The sequence below is a fragment of the Vidua chalybeata genome, chromosome 22, assembly GCF_026979565.1.
Source record: "Vidua chalybeata isolate OUT-0048 chromosome 22, bVidCha1 merged haplotype, whole genome shotgun sequence".
NCBI classification, from domain to species: Eukaryota; Metazoa; Chordata; class Aves; order Passeriformes; family Viduidae; genus Vidua; species Vidua chalybeata.
The window spans coordinates 1,920,645-1,939,068 of record NC_071551.1 but is presented as its reverse complement, the minus strand read 5'-3'; the positions used below and the strand labels follow the sequence as shown (position 1 = coordinate 1,939,068).

Here is an 18,424-nt window from a genome sequence, read left to right as displayed (position 1 = left end):
AGGTACAGCGGGCTGGGGGGCACCGCGGTGGGCGAGGGGGAGGAGAGGAACTGCAGGGGACGTGGCACAGAATGGGGAGGGAGTGAGACAGAGGGATGGGGTGCAGGAGCGCCAGGAGGGGTGCAGGACTGCCAGGATGGGGAGGATGCACCCCCATGGCCCCATGGGGGATGTTTCATGGGGAAGGTTTTGGGGCTGTGGCACAGATGGGAAGGCAGCAGGAGGCATCCATGTTAGATGTTGGATGCTGGATTTTGGATGCTGGATTTTGGATGCTGGATGTTGGGTGCTGGATGTTGGGTGCTGGATTTTGGATGCTGGATGTTGGGTGCTGGATTTTGGATGCTGGATTTTGGATGCTGGATTTTGGATGCTGGATGTTGGATGTTGGATGCTGGGTGCTGGATGTTGGATGTTGGATGCTGGATGTTGGATGCTGGGTGCTGGATGTTGGATGCTGGGTGCTGGATGTTGGATGTTGGATGCTGGATGTTGGGTGCTGGATGCTGGATGTTGGATGCTGGATGTTGGGTGCTGGATGCTGGATGTTGGATGCTGGGTGCTGGATGTTGGGTGCTGGATGTTGGATGCTGGGTGCTGGATGTTGGGTGCTGGATGTTGGATGCTGGGTGCTGGATGTTGGGTGCTGGATGTTGGATGCTGGGTGCTGGATGTTGGATGCTGGGTGCTGGATGTTGGGTGCTGGATGTTGGATGCTGGGTGCTGGATGTTGGGTGCTGGATGTTGGATGCTGGGTGCTGGATGTTGGATGCTGGATGCTGGATGTTGGATGCTGGGTGCTGGATGCTGGATGTTGGGTGCTGGGTGCTGGATGTTGGGTGCTGGGTGCTGGATGTTGGATGCTGGGTGCTGGATGTTGGGTGCTGGATGTTGGATGTTGGATGCTGGATGTTGGATGTTGGATGCTGGATGTTGGGTGCTGGATGCTGGATGTTGGATGCTGGATGTTGGATGTTGGGTGCTGGGTGCTGGATGCTGGATGTTGGATGCTGGATGTTGGATGTTGGATGCTGGGTGCTGGATGTTGGATGTTGGATGCTGGATGTTGGGTGCTGGATGCTGGATGTTGGATGCTGGATGTTGGGTGCTGGATGCTGGATGTTGGATGCTGGGTGCTGGATGTTGGATGCTGGGTGCTGGATGTTGGATGCTGGATGTTGGGTGCTGGGTGCTGGATGTTGGATGCTGGATGTTGGGTGCTGGATGTTGGATGCTGGATGTTGGATGCTGGGTGCTGGATGTTGGATGCTGGATGTTGGGTGCTGGGTGCTGGATGTTGGATGCTGGATGTTGGATGCTGGGTGCTGGATGTTGGATGCTGGATGCTGGGTGCTGGATGTTGGATGCTGGATGTTGGGTGCTGGATGTTGGATGCTGGGTGCTGGATGTTGGATGCTGGGTGCTGGATGTTGGATGCTGGATGCTGGGTGCTGGATGTTGGGTGCTGGATGTTGGGTGCTGGATGTTGGATGCTGGGTGCTGGATGTTGGATGCTGGGTGCTGGATGTTGGATGTTGGATGCTGGATGTTGGATGCTGGGTGCTGGATGTTGGATGTTGGATGCTGGATGTTGGATGCTGGGTGCTGGATGTTGGATGTTGGATGTTGGATGCTGGATGTTGGGTGCTGGATGCTGGATGTTGGATGCTGGGTGCTGGATGTTGGGTGCTGGGTGCTGGATGTTGGATGCTGGGTGCTGGATGTTGGATGCTGGATGTTGGGTGCTGGATGTTGGATGCTGGGTGCTGGATGTTGGGTGCTGGGTGCTGGATGTTGGATGCTGGATGTTGGATGCTGGGTGCTGGATGTTGGATGTTGGATGCTGGATGTTGGATGTTGGATGCTGGGTGCTGGATGTTGGATGTTGGATGCTGGATGTTGGATGCTGGGTGCTGGATGTTGGATGCTGGATGTTGGATGCTGGGTGCTGGATGTTGGATGCTGGGTGCTGGATGTTGGATGTTGGATGCTGGATGTTGGGTGCTGGATGTTGGATGTTGGATGCTGGATGTTGGGTGCTGGATGCTGGATGTTGGATGCTGGGTGCTGGATGTTGGATGCTGGATGTTGGGTGCTGGGTGCTGGATGTTGGATGCTGGATGTTGGATGCTGGATGTTGGATGCTGGATGTTGGATGCTGGATGCTGGGTGCTGGATGTTGGATGCTGGATGTTGGGTGCTGGATGTTGGATGCTGGGTGCTGGATGTTGGATGCTGGGTGCTGGATGTTGGATGCTGGATGTTGGGTGCTGGATGTTGGATGCTGGGTGCTGGATGTTGGATGTTGGATGTTGGGTGCTGGATGTTGGGTGCTGGGTGCTGGATGTTGGATGCTGGCCGTGTCCCGGGCAGGCTGGAGGAGCTGACGGCGGCCCTGGAGCGGCGCCAGAGCGAGGACGAGGAGAAGGAGCGGGCGGTGGAAACGCTGACCCTGCAGCTGCGGGAGCTGGTGGGTGCAGGGTGTGGGGGGTTTGGGGATGCAGGTCCATCATTCCCAGCCTGATCCCGTCCCGGGGCTCGCAGGAGGCCGCGCGCACCCGGGAGCCGACGCTGGAGCAGGTGCAGGCTCTGCGCTCTGAGCTGGAGCTGCTGCGCCGGACGCTGCACGAGATCACCCAGGTGCTGGGACACCCCGGGGCCCCCCACAGCCAGGAGGAGCCTCTCCCTGCCTCAGTGTCCCCTGCCATCCTCAGTGTCCCTTCTATGCCTCAGTGTCCCTTCTCTGCCTCAGTGTCCCCTCCCTGCCTCACTGTCCCCTTCCTTGATTAATTTTTGTATTCCCTCATTCAGTTTCCCCTTTCCCTGATTCAGTTTTCCCCTCCCTGCCTCAGTTTCCCTTTTCCCTTATTCACTTTCCCCCTTGACTTGATTTCCCATTTCCCACCTCAGTTTCCCCTTCCCTGAACTCCATTTCCCCTTTCTCACCTTGGTTTCCCCCTTCAGTGACTTCATTCCCTTCCATGCCTCACTTTCCCCTGGATTTTCCTGGGAACAGGCGGTGCTGGCAGATGACCCCGAGGCCCCCACGCCCGCTGTGCCCCCTCCGTGTCCCCCTGTGTCCCCTCCGTGTCCCGCCGTGTCCCCTCTCCGCAGCCTCTCTGCCAGCGCCGCCGCTGCCGCCGTCCACGCAGCCCTGAGCCGGCGCCAGCTCCAGCTGCAGGTGAGCTGGGAGGAGGAGGATGGGATGGAGATGGGGATAAGGATGGGATCTGATGAAGGCTGACCCCCAGGAGGCCTGGAGCCAGGTGGAGGCGGGCCGGGAGGTGGCCGGGAGCCTGCGGCGGGAGCTGGGAATGCTGGAGCAGCGGCTGGAGCAGCTGGGAGCTGAGGCTGGGAGCTGCCGGCGGGCTCAGGAGGAGGCCCAGCGGGAGGAGCTCCGGCTGCGGGCCCAGGCCGAGGGGCTGCGCAGGTACCGGCCCCGCCCCAGCTGTCTGTCTGTCCCTGTGCGTCCGTGTGTCCCTGTGCCCATGTGTCCATGTGCCTCTGTCCCTGTGTGCCTGTGTCCATGTTTCTGTGTGCTTGTGTGTCCATGTGTCCATGTGCCTATGCCTGTGTCCATGTGCCCGTGTCTGTGTGCCCGTGCCCATGTCCGTGTGTCCATGTGCCCGTGTCTGTGTGCCCATGCCCATGTCCGTGTGCCCATGCCCGTGTCCGTGTGTCTGTGTGTCCGTGTGCCCGTGTCCATGTGCCTATGCCTGTGTCCATGTGCCCATGTCCGTGTGTCCATGCCCATGCGTCCATATGCCCATGCCTGTGTCTGTGTCTGTGTGTCTGTGTGTCCATGCGTCTGTGTGTCTGTGCCCATGTGTCCCTGTCCATGTGTCCATGTGTCTGTGTGTCCATGTGTCTGTGTCTCCCTGTGTCTGTGTGTCCATGTGTCTATGTGTCCATGTGTCCGTGTGCCCATGTGTCCATGTGTCTGTGTGCCTGTGTGTCCGTGTGTCCATGTGTCCGTGTCTCCCTGTGTCTGTGTGCCCATGTGTCCGTGTGTCTGTGTGCCCATGTGTCCCTGTCCATGTGTCCGTGTGCCCACGTCCGTGTGTCCGTAGGGAGCTGTGCTGTGCGGAGGCGGCGTTGGCGGAGGAGCAGCAGCGGGTGGGAGCCCTGCAGCAGGAGCGGGAGCAGCTGCGGCGCCGCAGCGAGGGGCTGCAGGACTCCTGGGACCAGGCTGCCCGCGACGCCCAGGCTGCCCGCCAGCAGCTGGAGCACAGGTGGGCATGGGGCACGGGTGGGCACGGATGGGCGTGGGGAGCACAGGTGGGTGCGAGGGGCACGGGTGGGTACAGGGCACAGGAGTGTGCAGGTGGGTTCAGGGTCAGGGTGGTTACAGGGTGTGCGGGGGTGTCCAAGAGGGTTCAGAGGAGCACAGGTGGGTCTGGGGGTGGGTGTAGGTGGGTGCACGTGGGCTCTGGTGCGTACAGGTGGACATAGGTAGGTGCTGGGGGGCTCAGGTGGGCACAGATGGGTGCACAGGTGGGCACAGCGAGCTGTGCTGTCCCTGCCCAGCCAGCAGCAGGTGCAGGAGCTGGAGGCGCAGCGGGCGCGGGCACAGCGGGAGCTGCTGGAGGCGCGGGAGGAGCTGAGCCGGGCACTGCTGGAGGCGGAGCTGGCCCGGGGCGAGCAGGAGGCGCTGGCAGAGGCCCTGGGCAAGGTGGGCACCTGGACCCGCCCCACAGCGGGGCCGGGCAGGGATACAGGTGCAACCCCGTGGGTACAGGTGCACCCCAGGAGTGCCAGCCCTGCTGTGGGTGCAGCCCTGTGCTCCAGCTGCCCCCATGGCCCGGTTCCACAGGTGCTCCCACATGCCCCAGGTGTCCCCAAGTGCCCCTCATGCCCCAGGTACTCCCCAAGTCCCAGGTGACCCCCGGGTACCCCCATGCCCCAGGTACTCCCCAAGCCCCAGGTGACCCTCGGGTACTCCCCAAGCCCCAGTCGCCCCCTGTGCCCCCATGCCCCTGTTGCCCCGTGCTAGCTGGTGCCCCCAAGCTTCAGGTGAGCCCCAGGTGCCCCCCCTGCCCCAGGTACTCCCCGAGCCCCAGGTGCCCCCCGTGTCCCCCTGCCCCAGGCACTCCCCCTGCCCCCGTCCCGCCGTGCCCGCAGTGCCAGCCGGTGCCGCTCGCAGGCCCAGGGCAGCTGCGGGGAGCTGGCGGAGGCCCGGCGGGCGGCGGAGGCGGAGGAGTCGCGGCTGCGGGACGCGCTGGCCAAGACCAGCGAGCTGGCGGCCGGGCTGGCCCGGGACAAGGCGGAGCTGGGCCGGCGGCTGGAGCGGCTGGAGCAGGAGCGGGAGCGGGGCCGGCTGCGCAGCCGGGAGCTGTGCCGGGAGCTGGCGCTGCTGCGGGCGCGCCTGGAGAGCGGCCCCCGCCCCGGCAGCGAGCGGCGGGGCCTGGAGCGGCCACGGGCGGACCCCCGGGACGACGGGCGGGGGCTGCGGGAGGAGCTGCGGGAGCTGCGCGGGCTCCACGAGCGGCTGCGCCACAGCCTGGGCCAGGTGGGCACCACGGGGGCACCTGGGAGGGGTGGGGAAGGTGTCAGGTGTACCTGAGGTGGGTGGGGAGCGGGCATGGGGCCACTGTGAGGGTGTCAGGGGTAAACGGGAGAGTGCCAGGGACAACTGGGAGAGGTGGGGAGAGTGTCTGGGGTAACTGGGAGGGGTGAGGCAGGTGCAAAGGGTAACTGAGAGGGGTTGGGAAGGGGCATGCAGTAACTGGTGTCCCTGGGCTGTCACTACTGGTCCCCGGTGTGCCGCAGGCTGTGCAGGAGCAGAGCGCGGCGGGCGAGGCGCTGGCGCGGGCGCGGACGGAGCAGGAGCGGCTCCGGGCGGAGCAGGAGCGGCTGGGCCGGACTCAGGCGGCGCTGGCCCAGGACGGGGCCGGACTGGCCGTGCAGCTCGCGGCTGCCCAGCGCCAGCAGCAGCACCGCGACCGCGAGGCTGCCGGCCTCAGGTGGGTGCTGGGCTCAGGTGGGTGCTGGGGCGGGGGGTGCCGGGCTCAGGTGGGTGCTGGGCTCAGGTGGGTGCTGGGGCGGGGGGTGCCGGGCTCAGGTGGGTGCTGGAGCGGGGGGTGCCGGCCTCAGGTGGGTGCTGGGCTCAGGTGGGTGCTGGGGCGGGGGGTGCCGGCCTCAGGTGGGTGCTGGGGCGGGGGGTGCCGGGCTGGGGTGGGTCCAGCCCCGTGCCCAGCCCCGTGCCTGGCGTCCCGCAGGTCAGAGAAGGAGGGGCTGGAGAGCAGTGTGTTCCAGCTGCAGCAGGAGCTGGCCCAGCTCCAGGCCCGCAATCAGCAGCTGGAGGCCCAAGGCCGGACACTGGCCCAAGCCAAGGAAGCGCTGGAGGGTGAGGGGTCCCAGGCACCCGTGTGTCCCATCAGCCCGGCCATGCCCAGCTCCCACCCATCCATCCCCATCTTTATCCTCATCCCATCCATCATCCCCATCCTCATCCCTGTCCATCTCCATCCTCATCCTCAGCTCCATCCCCCATTGACAGGGAGTGTCTCCATGACTTGGGGTGTCCCCGCTGATGGGAGGGTGTCCCCATGACAGGGTGTCCCCATGACTGGGGGTGTCCCCAGTGACTGGTGTGTACCTATTAGCTTTGGGGTGTCCCCATGACCGGGTGTGTCCCATGCCTGGGGGTGTCCCCATGCCTGGGGTATCCCCATGACCGGGTGTGTCCCATGCCTGGGGCTGTCCCCATGACCGAGGCTGTCCCCGTGTCCCCCAGCGGAGCTGGGCGTGGCGCAGCGGGAGCGGGCGCAGGAGCTGCGGGAGCGGCGCCAGGCGGTGGCGGTGGCCGAGGCGGCCGCGGTGACAGCGGCCCTGCAGAGCGCCCGCGACGCCCACCGCGAGCAGCTGGAGCACCTCCAGCGTGAGAAGGTGGGCCCGGGGATTTTGGGTGCGGGAGGGATTTTGGGGGCACGGTGGTGGGATTTTGGGGTGCTGTGGTGGAGGTTTTTAGGGTGTGATGGTGATTTTTTAGGTGTGATGGTGATTTTGGGTGTTTTAAGGGTGATTGTTGGGGCACAGTGTTGATTTTTGGGGTGAAATGTTGAGTTTTGGGGTGAAATGTTGGGTTTTGGGGCTCAGTGGTGATTTTTGGGGTGACATGTAGATTTTTGGGGTGCAGAGCTGTTTTTTTATGCACATGCTGATTGTTGAGGTCATGGTGGTGATTTTTGGGGTGCAACCTTGATTTCTGACATTCCCACTGATTGTTGGGAAACTGTGTTTGGGGTGCAGGACTTTTTGGGTTCGCTGATGATTTTTGGGGTTCACTGGTAATTTTGGGGTTCACTGGTAATTTTGGGGCTGGCAGGAGGAGCTGGAGGCCGAGCGGGGCCGGATGGTGCAGGAGCACGAGGAGCTGGTGGCCGAGCTGGCGGCAGCGCGGCAGCAGCGCCAGAGCGAGAAGCAGCAGGTGGTGGCCCCGATGTCCCCCCAGCCCTGTGCCACCCTCCTGTCCCTGTGCCACCTCCCTCTCCCTGTGCCAGCCCCCTGTCCCCCAGCCCTGTGCCAGCCCCGATGTCCCCCAGGCTCTGGCGCTGCAGGAGGAGGAGCGGGTGGCCCTGGCAGGGACACTGGCAGGGCTCCAGCGGAGCCTGGACGAGGCCACGGCCGAGCTGGAGCAGCGGCGCCGAGAGGTCACCGGCCACCAGGAGAAGGAGCAGGTGGGTTTGGGGGGGCTCCCAGAACCCCCCCAGGGTGGCACAGAGCGCCCACTTCCAGCCCCCGTGCCCAGGTGTCTCCCCTCATTGCAACCCCCGTTGCCAAAGTGTCCCCTCCTACTGCAGCCACCCGTGCTTGGGTGTCCCCCTGTCACCCCCCAGTTCCTGGGCATCCCCCACTGGAGCTCCTCCTGTCTGAATATCCCCTGTGCCCCTCCCCCCACTGCAGCTCCCCATTCCTGGGTACCCCCACCTTGCACCCCCCTGCTTGAGCCTCACCCCCACCATTGCAAGACCCCCCAGTGTCCCCTTTTCTTGCAGCCCCCAACTTCACCCCCCATCTCCTGCATCAGTGGGGCTCAGCTGTGGTTCCTGAGCCCCCTCACCCCATCCCTGCACCATCCCTACTGCCCCCCCCTCTTTCCGGGACCCCATCCCCACTGTCCCCCTGTCTCTGGGACCCCATCCTCATTGTCCCCTCTCTCCGGGACCCCTCCACGTGGTGCCGCCCCCCGGGACCCCCGAGGGGAGGGAGGGGGGTCTCAGAGTGCCGTGGCCCCGCAGGCCTTGGCCGCGGAGCTGCGCTCGCTGCGGGCGCGGGCGGAGGAGGCGGCGCTGAGCCACGAGCGGGAGGCGAGGACGCTCCGGGACCAAGCGACAGCGGCGGCCAAGCAGCGGGACGGCGCCCTGCGGGAGGTGAGCCGCCCCCCAGAAACCCCTTCCCGCCCCCCTGAAATCCCCAAATCCCTGGAGTTCCCCCTCCGGGCAGGCGGAGGAGGCGCGGGCGCAGCTGCGGGCGGGGACCGAGGCGCGGGCGGCGGCGCGGCGGGAGCTGCTGGAGGCGCAGCGAGAGGCCCGGGACAGCCGCGAGGGCCGCGACACCGAGCGGCGGCGGGCGCAGGAGGCGAGCAGGGCCCTGGGCGATGCGGCCCGGGAGAAGGAGGCGCTGCAGCGCTCCAACGAGGAGCTGCGGGCGGCCCTGCGGCGCGCCGAGGGAGAGCGCATCAGGTTGGGAACGCGGGATGGCCTCACAGGGGGGTGCAGGGCGCGGCTGCAGCGCCTTGGAGGGGATGCTCGGGGTTGGGGGGATGCTCAGGGTAAGGGAATATCCAAGCTGGGAGATGCAGGAGTCGGAGTGACGGGTGGGACAATGGGCTGCCCGAATTGGGAGGTGCAGGAGTTGGGAAATGCTCCAATGATGGAAGGACAGGCTGGGAGATGCAGGGGTTGGGAGATGCAGGCGTTGGGAGATGCTCGGGATTCGGGAAAGCAGAAGCTGGGGATTACAGGGGTGATCCCCCCACCCTGGAGGGCGATGCCTGGGCTGGGGGCGGTGTTGGGACACAGGGGTGCTCAGTTTGGGATGGGGCGATGCTCCAGGTCAGGAGGACACTCAGGACAAGGTGATGGAAATTTGGGGCTGGGGGGACACCCGGGATGGGCACGGCTGGGGCCGGGGGCATGCTGCCCCCCCGGGCGCTGCCAGCCCCCGCTGCCCGCAGCCTGAAGCGCTCCGGGGAGGACAAGGAGCAGCGGCTGGCGCTGCTGGAGGCGGCGCGGGCGGCGGCCGAGCGGGAGGTGTCGGAGCTGCGGGCGGCGCTGCGGGGACTGGAGCACGCCCGCCTGGAGAGCCGCAGGGAGCTGCAGGAGCTGCGCCGCCAGGTCAGGGACAGCCGGGACGGGGAGGACAGCGGGTGGCACGGAGCCTCCCCGGCCGTCGGGGTGTCCCCGAACCGCTTGTCCCCTCGCGGGCAGGTGAAGGAGCTGGACAGCGAGAACAGCCGGCGGGGCCGGGAGCTGGGGGAGCTGCAGGCGCGGGTGGCCCTGGAGGAGCAGCGGGAGCAGCGGAGCCGCCGCGAGGCCTCCGGCCTCAGGCAGAAGGTGGTGGAGAGCGAGGCCAGCACCGAGGCTGCCAGGAAGGAGGTGAGGGTGTCCCCAAAGGTCCCTAAGACTTCCTGTGGGTGTGCCACATCCTGAAGTGTCCCTGGCCCCCCACAGCTGGCTATCCTGTGGGTCTGGAGGTGTCCCTGTCCCCTCAGGCCGTAGCTTGGTGCCTGTTGTCCCAAATCATCGCCATCACTGTGGTATCCTGTGTCCCAACGGGTGACCCCATTGCTCCATCCCCTGTATCCCTGGGGCTCCCTGTGACCCCATGCTGCATCTCCTGCATCTCTGGGTGTTCCCATTGCCCCACTGCTCCATCCCCTGTCTCCATGGGGTCCCCCATCACCCCATTGCTCCATCCCCCGTTCCGCATCGCTCCCACCCACCATTCCCGTCTCCCATGCCCGGTTTCCCATCCCTCCCACCCGCCATTCCCATCTCGCGTTCCCGGCCCTCCCGCAGCTGCAGCAGCTGCAGCAGCGCCTGGCGGCGGCGGAGCAGGAGTTCGGGCGGCGGGAGCAGGAGCTGTCCCGCAGCCTGGAGGAGGCGCGGGGCAATGAGAAGAAGCTGCTGGCGGACGCGCGGAACCTGCAGCTCAAGGTGGAGGCGGCGCGGGCCGAGGTGGCCGAGCTGGGGCTGCGGCTGAGCGCGGCGCAGGGCCGGGCGCAGGGGCTGGAGGCGGAGCTGGCCCGCGGCGAGGAGCAGCGCAGGGCCACCGAGTCCCGCCTGGGCGGCCTCCAGGCCACCCTGCGCCGCACCGTGGCCGTGGCCAGGGCCAAGGGTGAGCGGCCCCGGGAGCACTGGAGGGGGCTGAGGGGAAGGGAGGTGTCACCCCTTGATCCAGCCCTGGGCATCTCCAACGCACCAGTGCTCCGGCCCCTGCATCCCGGGGCTCTCCCAAACCCCGTTATTCCATCCCCTGCATCCCTGGATTCTCCCAAACCCCATTATTCCGTCCCCTGCATCCTGGGGGTCTCCCAAACCCCATTATTCTACCCCTTGCATCCCTGGATTCTGCCAAACTCCGTTATTCCATCCCCTACATTCTGGGGGTCTCCCATTGCTCCATTCCCTACATCCCGGGATTCTCCCAAACCCCATTTTTCCATCCCCTGCGTCTCTGGGGTCTCCTATTGCTTCATCCCCTGCATCTCTGGGGTCTCCCAAACCCCATTATTCCATCCCCTGCATCCCAGGGCTCTCCCAAACCCCATTATTCCACCCCCTGCACCCTTGGGGCCCCTTTCACTCCATCCCTGCATCCCCACATTTTTCCACCCCCTGCCTCCCTGGTGTCCCCCGCTGCTCCGTCCCCTCCCCCCGGGCTGGTGTCCCCATGCCACCCCGCCTGTCCCCCCCCAGGAGGGAGCCCGGAGGGGCCGGGCAGCCCCGGCTCGTTCCCGGATCCCGACGCCGATCCCGAGGCGCTGCGGGCGGCGCTGCGGGAATTCCTGCGGGAGCTGCAGGACGCGCAGCGGGAGCGGGTGCGTGCCCCTGTCCCTCCCGTCCCCGTTATCCCCAGAGGGCCCTTCCCGGCCCGTTCCCAGCCCTGTTCCCGGCAGGAGGAGCTCCGGGGGCAGCTGGGCAGCCTGGGCCGGCGCCTGGCGGAGGCGGAGGCGGAGCGGGACAGCGCCGGCGCCCGCGCGCAGCGGCTCCAGAAACTGCTGGACGAGAGCGAGCAAGGTGATGGGGCTTTTTGGGAACGGCGGGATTCGGGGTGGTCTGGCGGCTGCTGGAGCCGCCACAGCGAGCGGGAGCTCGGAGGGAAACTGAGGCACAGGGAGGGGGGCGGTGCTGCCCAGAGCAGAGGATGCTTCCCGGGATTTCCTCCAAAATCCTGGTGGGAAACCTCATCAATCCCAGTAAAACCCTTCTGTATCTCCTTTAAACACCAGTATAAGCGGTAAAAACGTCCATATAGCCTTTTAACCCCAATAAAATGGGTAAAAGCCCTCTCTGCGTTCCCCACACATCCCAGTAAAACTGGTAAAACCCTCATGGATGCCCATAAATCTCACTGGAACTGGTAAACTCCCCTATGCATCCCATGTAAATACCAGTTAAACTGGTAAACTCCACAAAACCCAGTAAAACTGGTAAAACCCCCTGTGCAAACTCCATAAATCCCAATAAAGTGGGGCAGAACCTGACTGCACCCCATGTAAATCCCAGTAAAACTGGTAAATCCCCATGTAGTTCCTGTAAACCCCAATAAAACACCTGAAAAAAACCCTGTGCAAACTGCAGAGATCCCAATAAAATTAAATTAAAAACCCAAAACATTAAAAAATAGTAATAAAAAAATAACCCATTAAAAATTCCCCATAAACTGCCATAAAACCAGTGAACTCCCTGTGCAGCCTCCATAAATCCCAACAAAGAGGTAAAACCCCTGTGCATCCCTCTTAAACCCCAGTAAACCCAGTAACCCCTCCCAGTCTGTCCCCCAAAACCCCAATAAAACTGGCAAAACCTCCCACAACCACCCCAGGAAAACTGGGAAATGCCCTGAGCAAATGCCATAAATCCCAATAAAGTGGGTAACCCCCCCCTCCGAATCTCCCAGAAACCCCAGTAAAACTGGGAACCTCCCTGGATCCCCGGTAATTCCCAGTAAAACTGGGAACCCCCTTGTGCAAACTCCATAAATCCCAATAAAATGGGTAAAGGCCCTCTGCATCCCCATAAACCCCAGTAAAACCCCTCTGCATCCCCATAAACCCCAGCAGAGCTGGGAAACTCCCCAGTGGATCCTCTGGAAACCCAGGGAAAGTGGTCAAATCCCTGTGCATCCATCCCCCTTAAACCCCAGTAACTCCCCCTGCTGCCCCAGTAAACCCCAGTCAACTCCTGCAGCATCCTTTTAAACCCCAGTGAATCCCCCTAAACCCCAGTAAAAACCCATCAATCCCAGTAACTCCCCTGTATCCCCCATTAACCCAAATAAACCACTCTGCATCCCCAAAACCCCCAGTGAACCCCCATAAATCCCAGTAACGCCCACCATACCCTGTAAATCCCTCTGCAATTCCCATAAGCCCCAGTAAAGCCCCCCTGTATCCCCCCTAAACCCCAATAAGCCCCAGTGACCCCCCCATAAACGCTGATAAACCCCTCTGCACTTCCCATAAACGCAATAAACCCACATAAACCCCAGGAAAACCCCATTGGAACATCATAATCCCCAGTAATACCACACAAAGCCCAGTAACACCCCCTCCCATCCCCATAAACCCCAATAAAACCCCTCTGCACCCCCACAAACCCCAGTAAAACCCCACTGCACCCCATCAACTGCATTGCACCCCCACAAACCCCAGTAAAACCCCTCTGCACCCCACAAACCCCAGTAAAACCCCAATAAAACTGCTCTGCACCCCCACAAACCCCAGTAAAACCCCTCTGCACCCCACAAACCCCAGTAAAACCCCAATAAAACTGCTCTGCACCCCGACAAACCCCAGTAAAACCCCAGTGCACCCCCACAAAGCTCAATAAAACCCCAGTATAACCCCCCTTGCACCCCAACAAACCCCAGTAAACCCCTCTGCACCCTCACGAACCCAAATAGAACCCCAGTAAAACCCCTCTGCACCCGCACAAACTCCAGTAAAACCCCAGTAAAACCCCTCTGCACCCCCATAAACTGCATTGCACCCCCACAAAGCCCAGTAAAACCCCTCAGCACCCCACGGACCCCAGTAAAACCCCTCTGCACCCCCATAAACCCCAGTAAAACCCCAGTAAAACCCCTCTGCACCACCATAAACTCCATTGCACCCCCACAAACCCCAGTAAAAGCCCAGTGCACCCCCACAAAGCCCAATAAAACCCCAGTAAAACCCTTCTGCACCCCACAAACCCCAGTAAAACAGCCTTGCACCCCCACGAACCCCGCAGGGCGGCGGGAGCTGAGCGGGGCCCGCGCCTCGCTGCTGCTGCAGGACGAGAGCCTGCGGCGCTCGCAGCGGGAATGCCGCGGGCTGCGGCAGCGCCTGAGCGCCCTGGAGAGGGAGCGGCGGGCGGGACAGGTGGGAACGGGGCCGGGGGACGGGGACAGGGGGCAACGGGGACAGGGGAACGGGGACAGGGAGGAATGGAGGGGCCAGGGGGGAATGGGGGGTATGGGGGGAACGGGAGGGGTCGGGGGGAACGGGGCCAGGGGGCAACCGGGGGGATCAGGTGGGAATGAGGCCGGGGGGAATGGGGGAGTCAGGAGGGAACGGGGCCGGGGGGAACGGGGGGGTCAAGAGGGAATGGGGAGTCCAGGTGGGAATGCCGGGCAGCCCCATGGGGTTGGAATGCTGAGCAGTCCAGGAGGGAATGTGGGATAGTCCAGGTGGGAATGCCGGGCAGCCCCGTGGGGTGGGGATGCCGGGCAGTCCAGGTGGGAATGCCGGGCAGCCCCGTGGGGTGGGAATGCCGGGCAGTCCAGGAGGGAATGTGGGATAGTCCAGGTGGGAATGCCGGGCAGCCCCGTGGGGTGGGAATGCCGGGCAGTCCAGGTGGGAATGCCGGGCAGCCCCGTGGGGAGTGTCGGGCCGCCCGGGTGGGAGCGTGGGGCAGTCCAGGTGGGCACGGCGGTGTCCCCGGCACAGCCCCGCTCCACGCCCGCGTTCCGGCGGCTCCAGGAGAAGCTGGGCGAGCTGGAGGAGGCCCGGCAGAGGCTGGAGGTGTGCGAGAGCCGGAGCGCCCGGCTGGAGCTGCAGCGGCGGGCGCTGGAGGCGGAGCTGGGCCGGGCCCGGCGGGCGCTGGCCGAGCGGGACGCGGAGGCGCGGGAGGCGCGGGAGCGAGCGGAGCAGCTCCGCACGCAGGTACCGGCACCGCTCCCGCCGGATTCCAGGGGCTGAACTGGCTTTCCATGGATCCAGCCCCACAGTTCCCCCCTGAGCGCCCTCCCAGCGCCTCCTGAAGCGCTTCCCGGTCCCACAGCTCCCACTGAACCCACTCCAGTTCCCACAGTCCCACAGCTCCCACTGAACCCACTCCAGTTCCCACAGTCCCACAGCTCCCACTGAACCCACTCCAGTTCCCCCGAACACCTTGTGTTTTCCACAGTTCCTACCGAACACCTTCCCGGTTCTCCCTGAACCCACTCCCAGTTCCCCCGAGTTCCCCCTGGATCCCATCCCAGTTGTCCCAAGTTGTTCCCCCAAAACCCCTCTCAGTCTCCCATCTCTCCCTGAAACCCTTCCCAATTCCTCTGAGTTCCCCCTGAGCCCCGTCCCAGTTCCCCCCGAGCCCCATCCCAGTCCCCCCAGTTCCCCCCGAACCCCATCCCAGTCCCCCCCGTTGCCCACTCTCTGTTACCGTTCCGGGCACAGCTGGCTCAGGCCGAGTCCCGCTCGGGGCCGCTCCCGGTGCCGCCGGGGGGCGGCTCCAAGGGGGAGGCTCCGGACGGGTCCCTGCTCCACGAGCGGCTCCTGCAGCTCCAGAACGCGCTGGCTGCCGGCGAGACGGACCGGAGGCTGCTCCAGGTGGGACCGGAACCCCTCCCAGTGCCCCGGTTCCTTCTGAACCCCCTCCCAGTGCCCCCCAGCTCCTCCCGAGCCCCTTCCCAGTCCCCTCATTCTCTGAACCCCCTCCCAATCCTCCAAGTTCTCCCTAAACCCCTTCCCACTCCCCCCAGTTCCCTCTGAACCACTCCCAGTCCCCCCAGTTCCCACTGGAACTCCTCCTCCTTCCCCCTGATCCCCCTCCCAGCTCCCTCAGCTACTCCTGAAGCCATTCCCAGCTCCCCCAGTTCCCCTGAATCCTGTCCCAGTTCTCCCTGGACCCATTCCCAGTTCCCCTGAGCCCCCTGCCAGTCCTCGGTGTCCCGGGGATGTCCCCGGGTGTCACGGGGCTGTCCCGCTGTCCCCTGGTGTCCCAGGAGGGGCTGGAGGAGGCGCGGCGGGCGCTGGCGGAGGCGCGGCGGGAGAAGGGAATGCTGCGGGAGCAGCTGCGGGAGCAGCGGGAGCTGGGAATGCTGTGGGAGCCGGGAATGCTGCAGGAGCTGGGAATACTGCGGGAGCCGGGAATGCTGCGTGAGCTGGGAATACTGCGGGAGCCGGGAATGCTGCAGGAGCTGGGAATACTGCGGGAGCCGGGAATGCTGCAGGAGCTGGGAATACTGCGGGAGCCGGGAATGCTGCGTGAGCTGGGAATGCTCCGGGAGCCGGGGTTCCTGTGGGGACCGGGAGTACCGCGGAAGCCGGGAATGCCGCCAGAGCAGGGAATGCCGCCGGAACAGGGAATGCCCCCCCAAGACCGACAGCAGGAGGTGAGTGGGGCCACACCCCAAAATCGCTGACCTTTTACCCCAGACAGGACCCTGTGGATCCCCTATTGAGCCCCGCACTGTTATGGGCTAATTAATTATCTATATAATCATCTAATTATCTGATGCTATATTAGATAATGGATATATTGCTATAGATAGAAAAAAATATATGTAAAGATATATATTTGACTCTAATATATTTTTGGGTTTATCTCTGTCTTTCTATCTATTATACATACTTTCATAGATATTTATCTGTGTGTCTGGGCAGGAGCGGGACCCTCCTGGCCGGGCTGGATCCGCGCGGCTCCCGGCGGGGCTGGATCCCCCCGTGGGGCCGGATCCCCCCGTGGGGCCGGATCCCCCCGCGGGCTCGGCCGAGCGGGAGCTGGAGGAGGCTCGGAAGCGCATCCAGGTGCTGCGGGTGGGTCCCTGCGCCGGGGCCAATCCCGATCCATGGGATGGGGCTGGGGTTGATCCATGGGATGGGGCCAGTCCCGATCCTTGAGATGGGACTGGGGTTGATCCATGGGATGGGGCCAGTCCCGATCCTTGGGATGGGGCTGATCCTGATCCATGGGATGGGGCCAATCCTGATCCTTGGGATCGGACTGGGGCTGATCCATGGGATGGGGCCAATCCCGATCCACGGGATGGGGCTGATCCTGATCCACGGGATGGGGCTGATCCTTTCGGAGCTCATCCTGAGGGGAATGGTCCCAGTGCTGGTACTGGGATGGGTCTGGGTTCATCCCAATGGGAACGGTCCTGGTACTGGGAAGGGGCCGGGCTCGTTCCAGGGGCAGGGAGGCTGGCGCTGGCTCACACCGGGGAGGTGCTGGCGCTGGCTCCGGGCCGTTTTGGGGGTGCCCGCCGCAGGCAGTGCCCAGTCCGGGGTGCCGGGCACCCTTCCCGCAGGCGCAGGTGTCGGCGCTGGAGCTCCGGGCCCGGCCGCTCCCCGAGGCACCCGCGGAGCTGCAGCGGGAGCTGGAGCGGCTCCGGCTCGGCCGCGGCGGCCTGGAGGAGCAGGTGAGGGGACACGGCTGGGGACACAGCGCGGGGGGACACGGGGACACGGCCGGGGGGGACACGGGGACAGCCCCGGGGAACATGGGGAAACGGCCTGCGGGACACGGGGACACAGCCCGCAGGGACACAGTGACAGCCCGGGGGACACAGCAGAGGGGGACATGGGGACAGCCCCGGGGAACACGGGGGCACAGCGCAGGGGGACAGACACGGCTGGGGGGACACGGGGACACGGCTGGGGGGGACACGGGGACAGCCCTGGGGACACGGGGACAGCCCTGGGGACACGGGGACACAGCGCAGGGGGACAGACACGGCTGGGGTGACACGGGGACACGGCTGGGGGGGACACGGGGACAGCCCTGGGGACACGGGGACAGCCCTGGGGACACGGGGACACAGCGCAGGAGGACACAGGGACAGCCCCGGGGGGACACGGCCCGACCCCACAGCCTCCCGTCCCTCCCTCCTGCAGATCGCACTGCTCAAGGAGCAGGAGCTGCAGCGACATCCCCCCAGAACTTAGGGAATTCCGGGACATCCGCAGGGACCGGCACAGCTCCGGCATGGGGGATCCATCCCCATCCCCGATCCTGAAATCCACAGCAGCTCCACTCAGGGGTGAGGGGGATCCAGCCCCATCCCTGTGCTCCAAACCCACAGAGATTTTTGTTTCCTCATTCCCTTTTCTCCAGGAAAAAGCTGCACTTTTCCCACCAGCCGACAAAATTTGTCTATTTTTGATACAATTTGGAACCTCATGGAGGGTTTACCCATTTTCCTGTTGCAGTTTTTAACGGAAAAATGGGGAATATTCCCTTTTTTTTAGCCCCAGAAAACCCAACTGATTTATTCCCTTCCAGCCTTCCAAGCCCTGCCCTCACCTCATCCTAATTTTCCCCCTTTTTCTAACGAAAACCTCCCTGGATTTGTGTTTTTGAAGGATTTTTTTTAGGAACTAGCAGGGGTTTTATATGGAATTTTTGGGAATGGGGGTTTTTACTGGTGCTCCGGGGCAGCCCGAGGGTGGGAAGGGAGGTGGTGGGTCTGACCCCCCCCTGCCCAGTCCCCGTGGAAATAAATGTGAAAAATCCAAACTGGGACTTCTGAGGGATTTTTCTGGGGGAAGTTGGCTCTTTGGGAATGCCCAGATTTGGGCTGGGCTGAATGAGGTCCCTAAATAATAATGAATAATAAGAATAACGAATAATAAATAGAAATAAACAATATTTAAACCTCCAAAATAATAATTAATAATAATGAAGAGTAAAGGATGAGGAATTGTAATAAATAGCAAATAATGATGAGGATAAAGACAAGAGAGAAGCTTTGGGGGGAAATTCACCCTGTGGAGGGGAAATTCACCCTATACAGGCGAGATTCATCCTATAGAGGGGAGATTCACCCTGTGGAGGGGAAAATAATCCTATAGAGGGGAGATTCACCCTACAGAAGGAAAATTCACCCTGTGGAGGGGAAATTCACCCTATAGAGGGGAAGTATACCCTATAGAGGGGAAATACACCTTATAGAGAGGAAATTCACCCTATAGAGGGGAAATTCATCCTATAGA

The 18,424-nt window shown here is 63.3% G+C and overlaps 1 protein-coding gene across 1 annotated transcript in view; it reads left to right on the top strand.

Moving 5' to 3' along the window:
- CROCC (ciliary rootlet coiled-coil, rootletin) overlaps positions 1-17,639 on the top strand; it is a 20,739-nt gene extending 3,100 nt beyond the window's left edge. Inside the window, 26 exon segments of the mRNA XM_053963054.1 lie at positions 2,374-2,470; positions 2,545-2,640; positions 3,017-3,181; positions 3,252-3,430; positions 4,071-4,232; positions 4,528-4,672; positions 5,144-5,509; positions 5,770-5,963; positions 6,219-6,346; positions 6,737-6,888; positions 7,328-7,429; positions 7,545-7,679; positions 8,241-8,372; positions 8,446-8,684; positions 9,179-9,338; positions 9,432-9,599; positions 10,023-10,341; positions 10,923-11,044; positions 11,123-11,243; positions 13,461-13,591; positions 14,192-14,374; positions 14,885-15,037; positions 15,433-15,822; positions 16,070-16,246; positions 16,741-16,851; positions 17,327-17,639. Coding sequence (XP_053819029.1) covers positions 2,374-2,470; positions 2,545-2,640; positions 3,017-3,181; positions 3,252-3,430; positions 4,071-4,232; positions 4,528-4,672; positions 5,144-5,509; positions 5,770-5,963; positions 6,219-6,346; positions 6,737-6,888; positions 7,328-7,429; positions 7,545-7,679; positions 8,241-8,372; positions 8,446-8,684; positions 9,179-9,338; positions 9,432-9,599; positions 10,023-10,341; positions 10,923-11,044; positions 11,123-11,243; positions 13,461-13,591; positions 14,192-14,374; positions 14,885-15,037; positions 15,433-15,822; positions 16,070-16,246; positions 16,741-16,851; positions 17,327-17,377 — 4,378 coding nt within the window. The 3' untranslated portion in view covers positions 17,378-17,639.
- Positions 17,640-18,424: the final 785 nt, after the last annotated feature.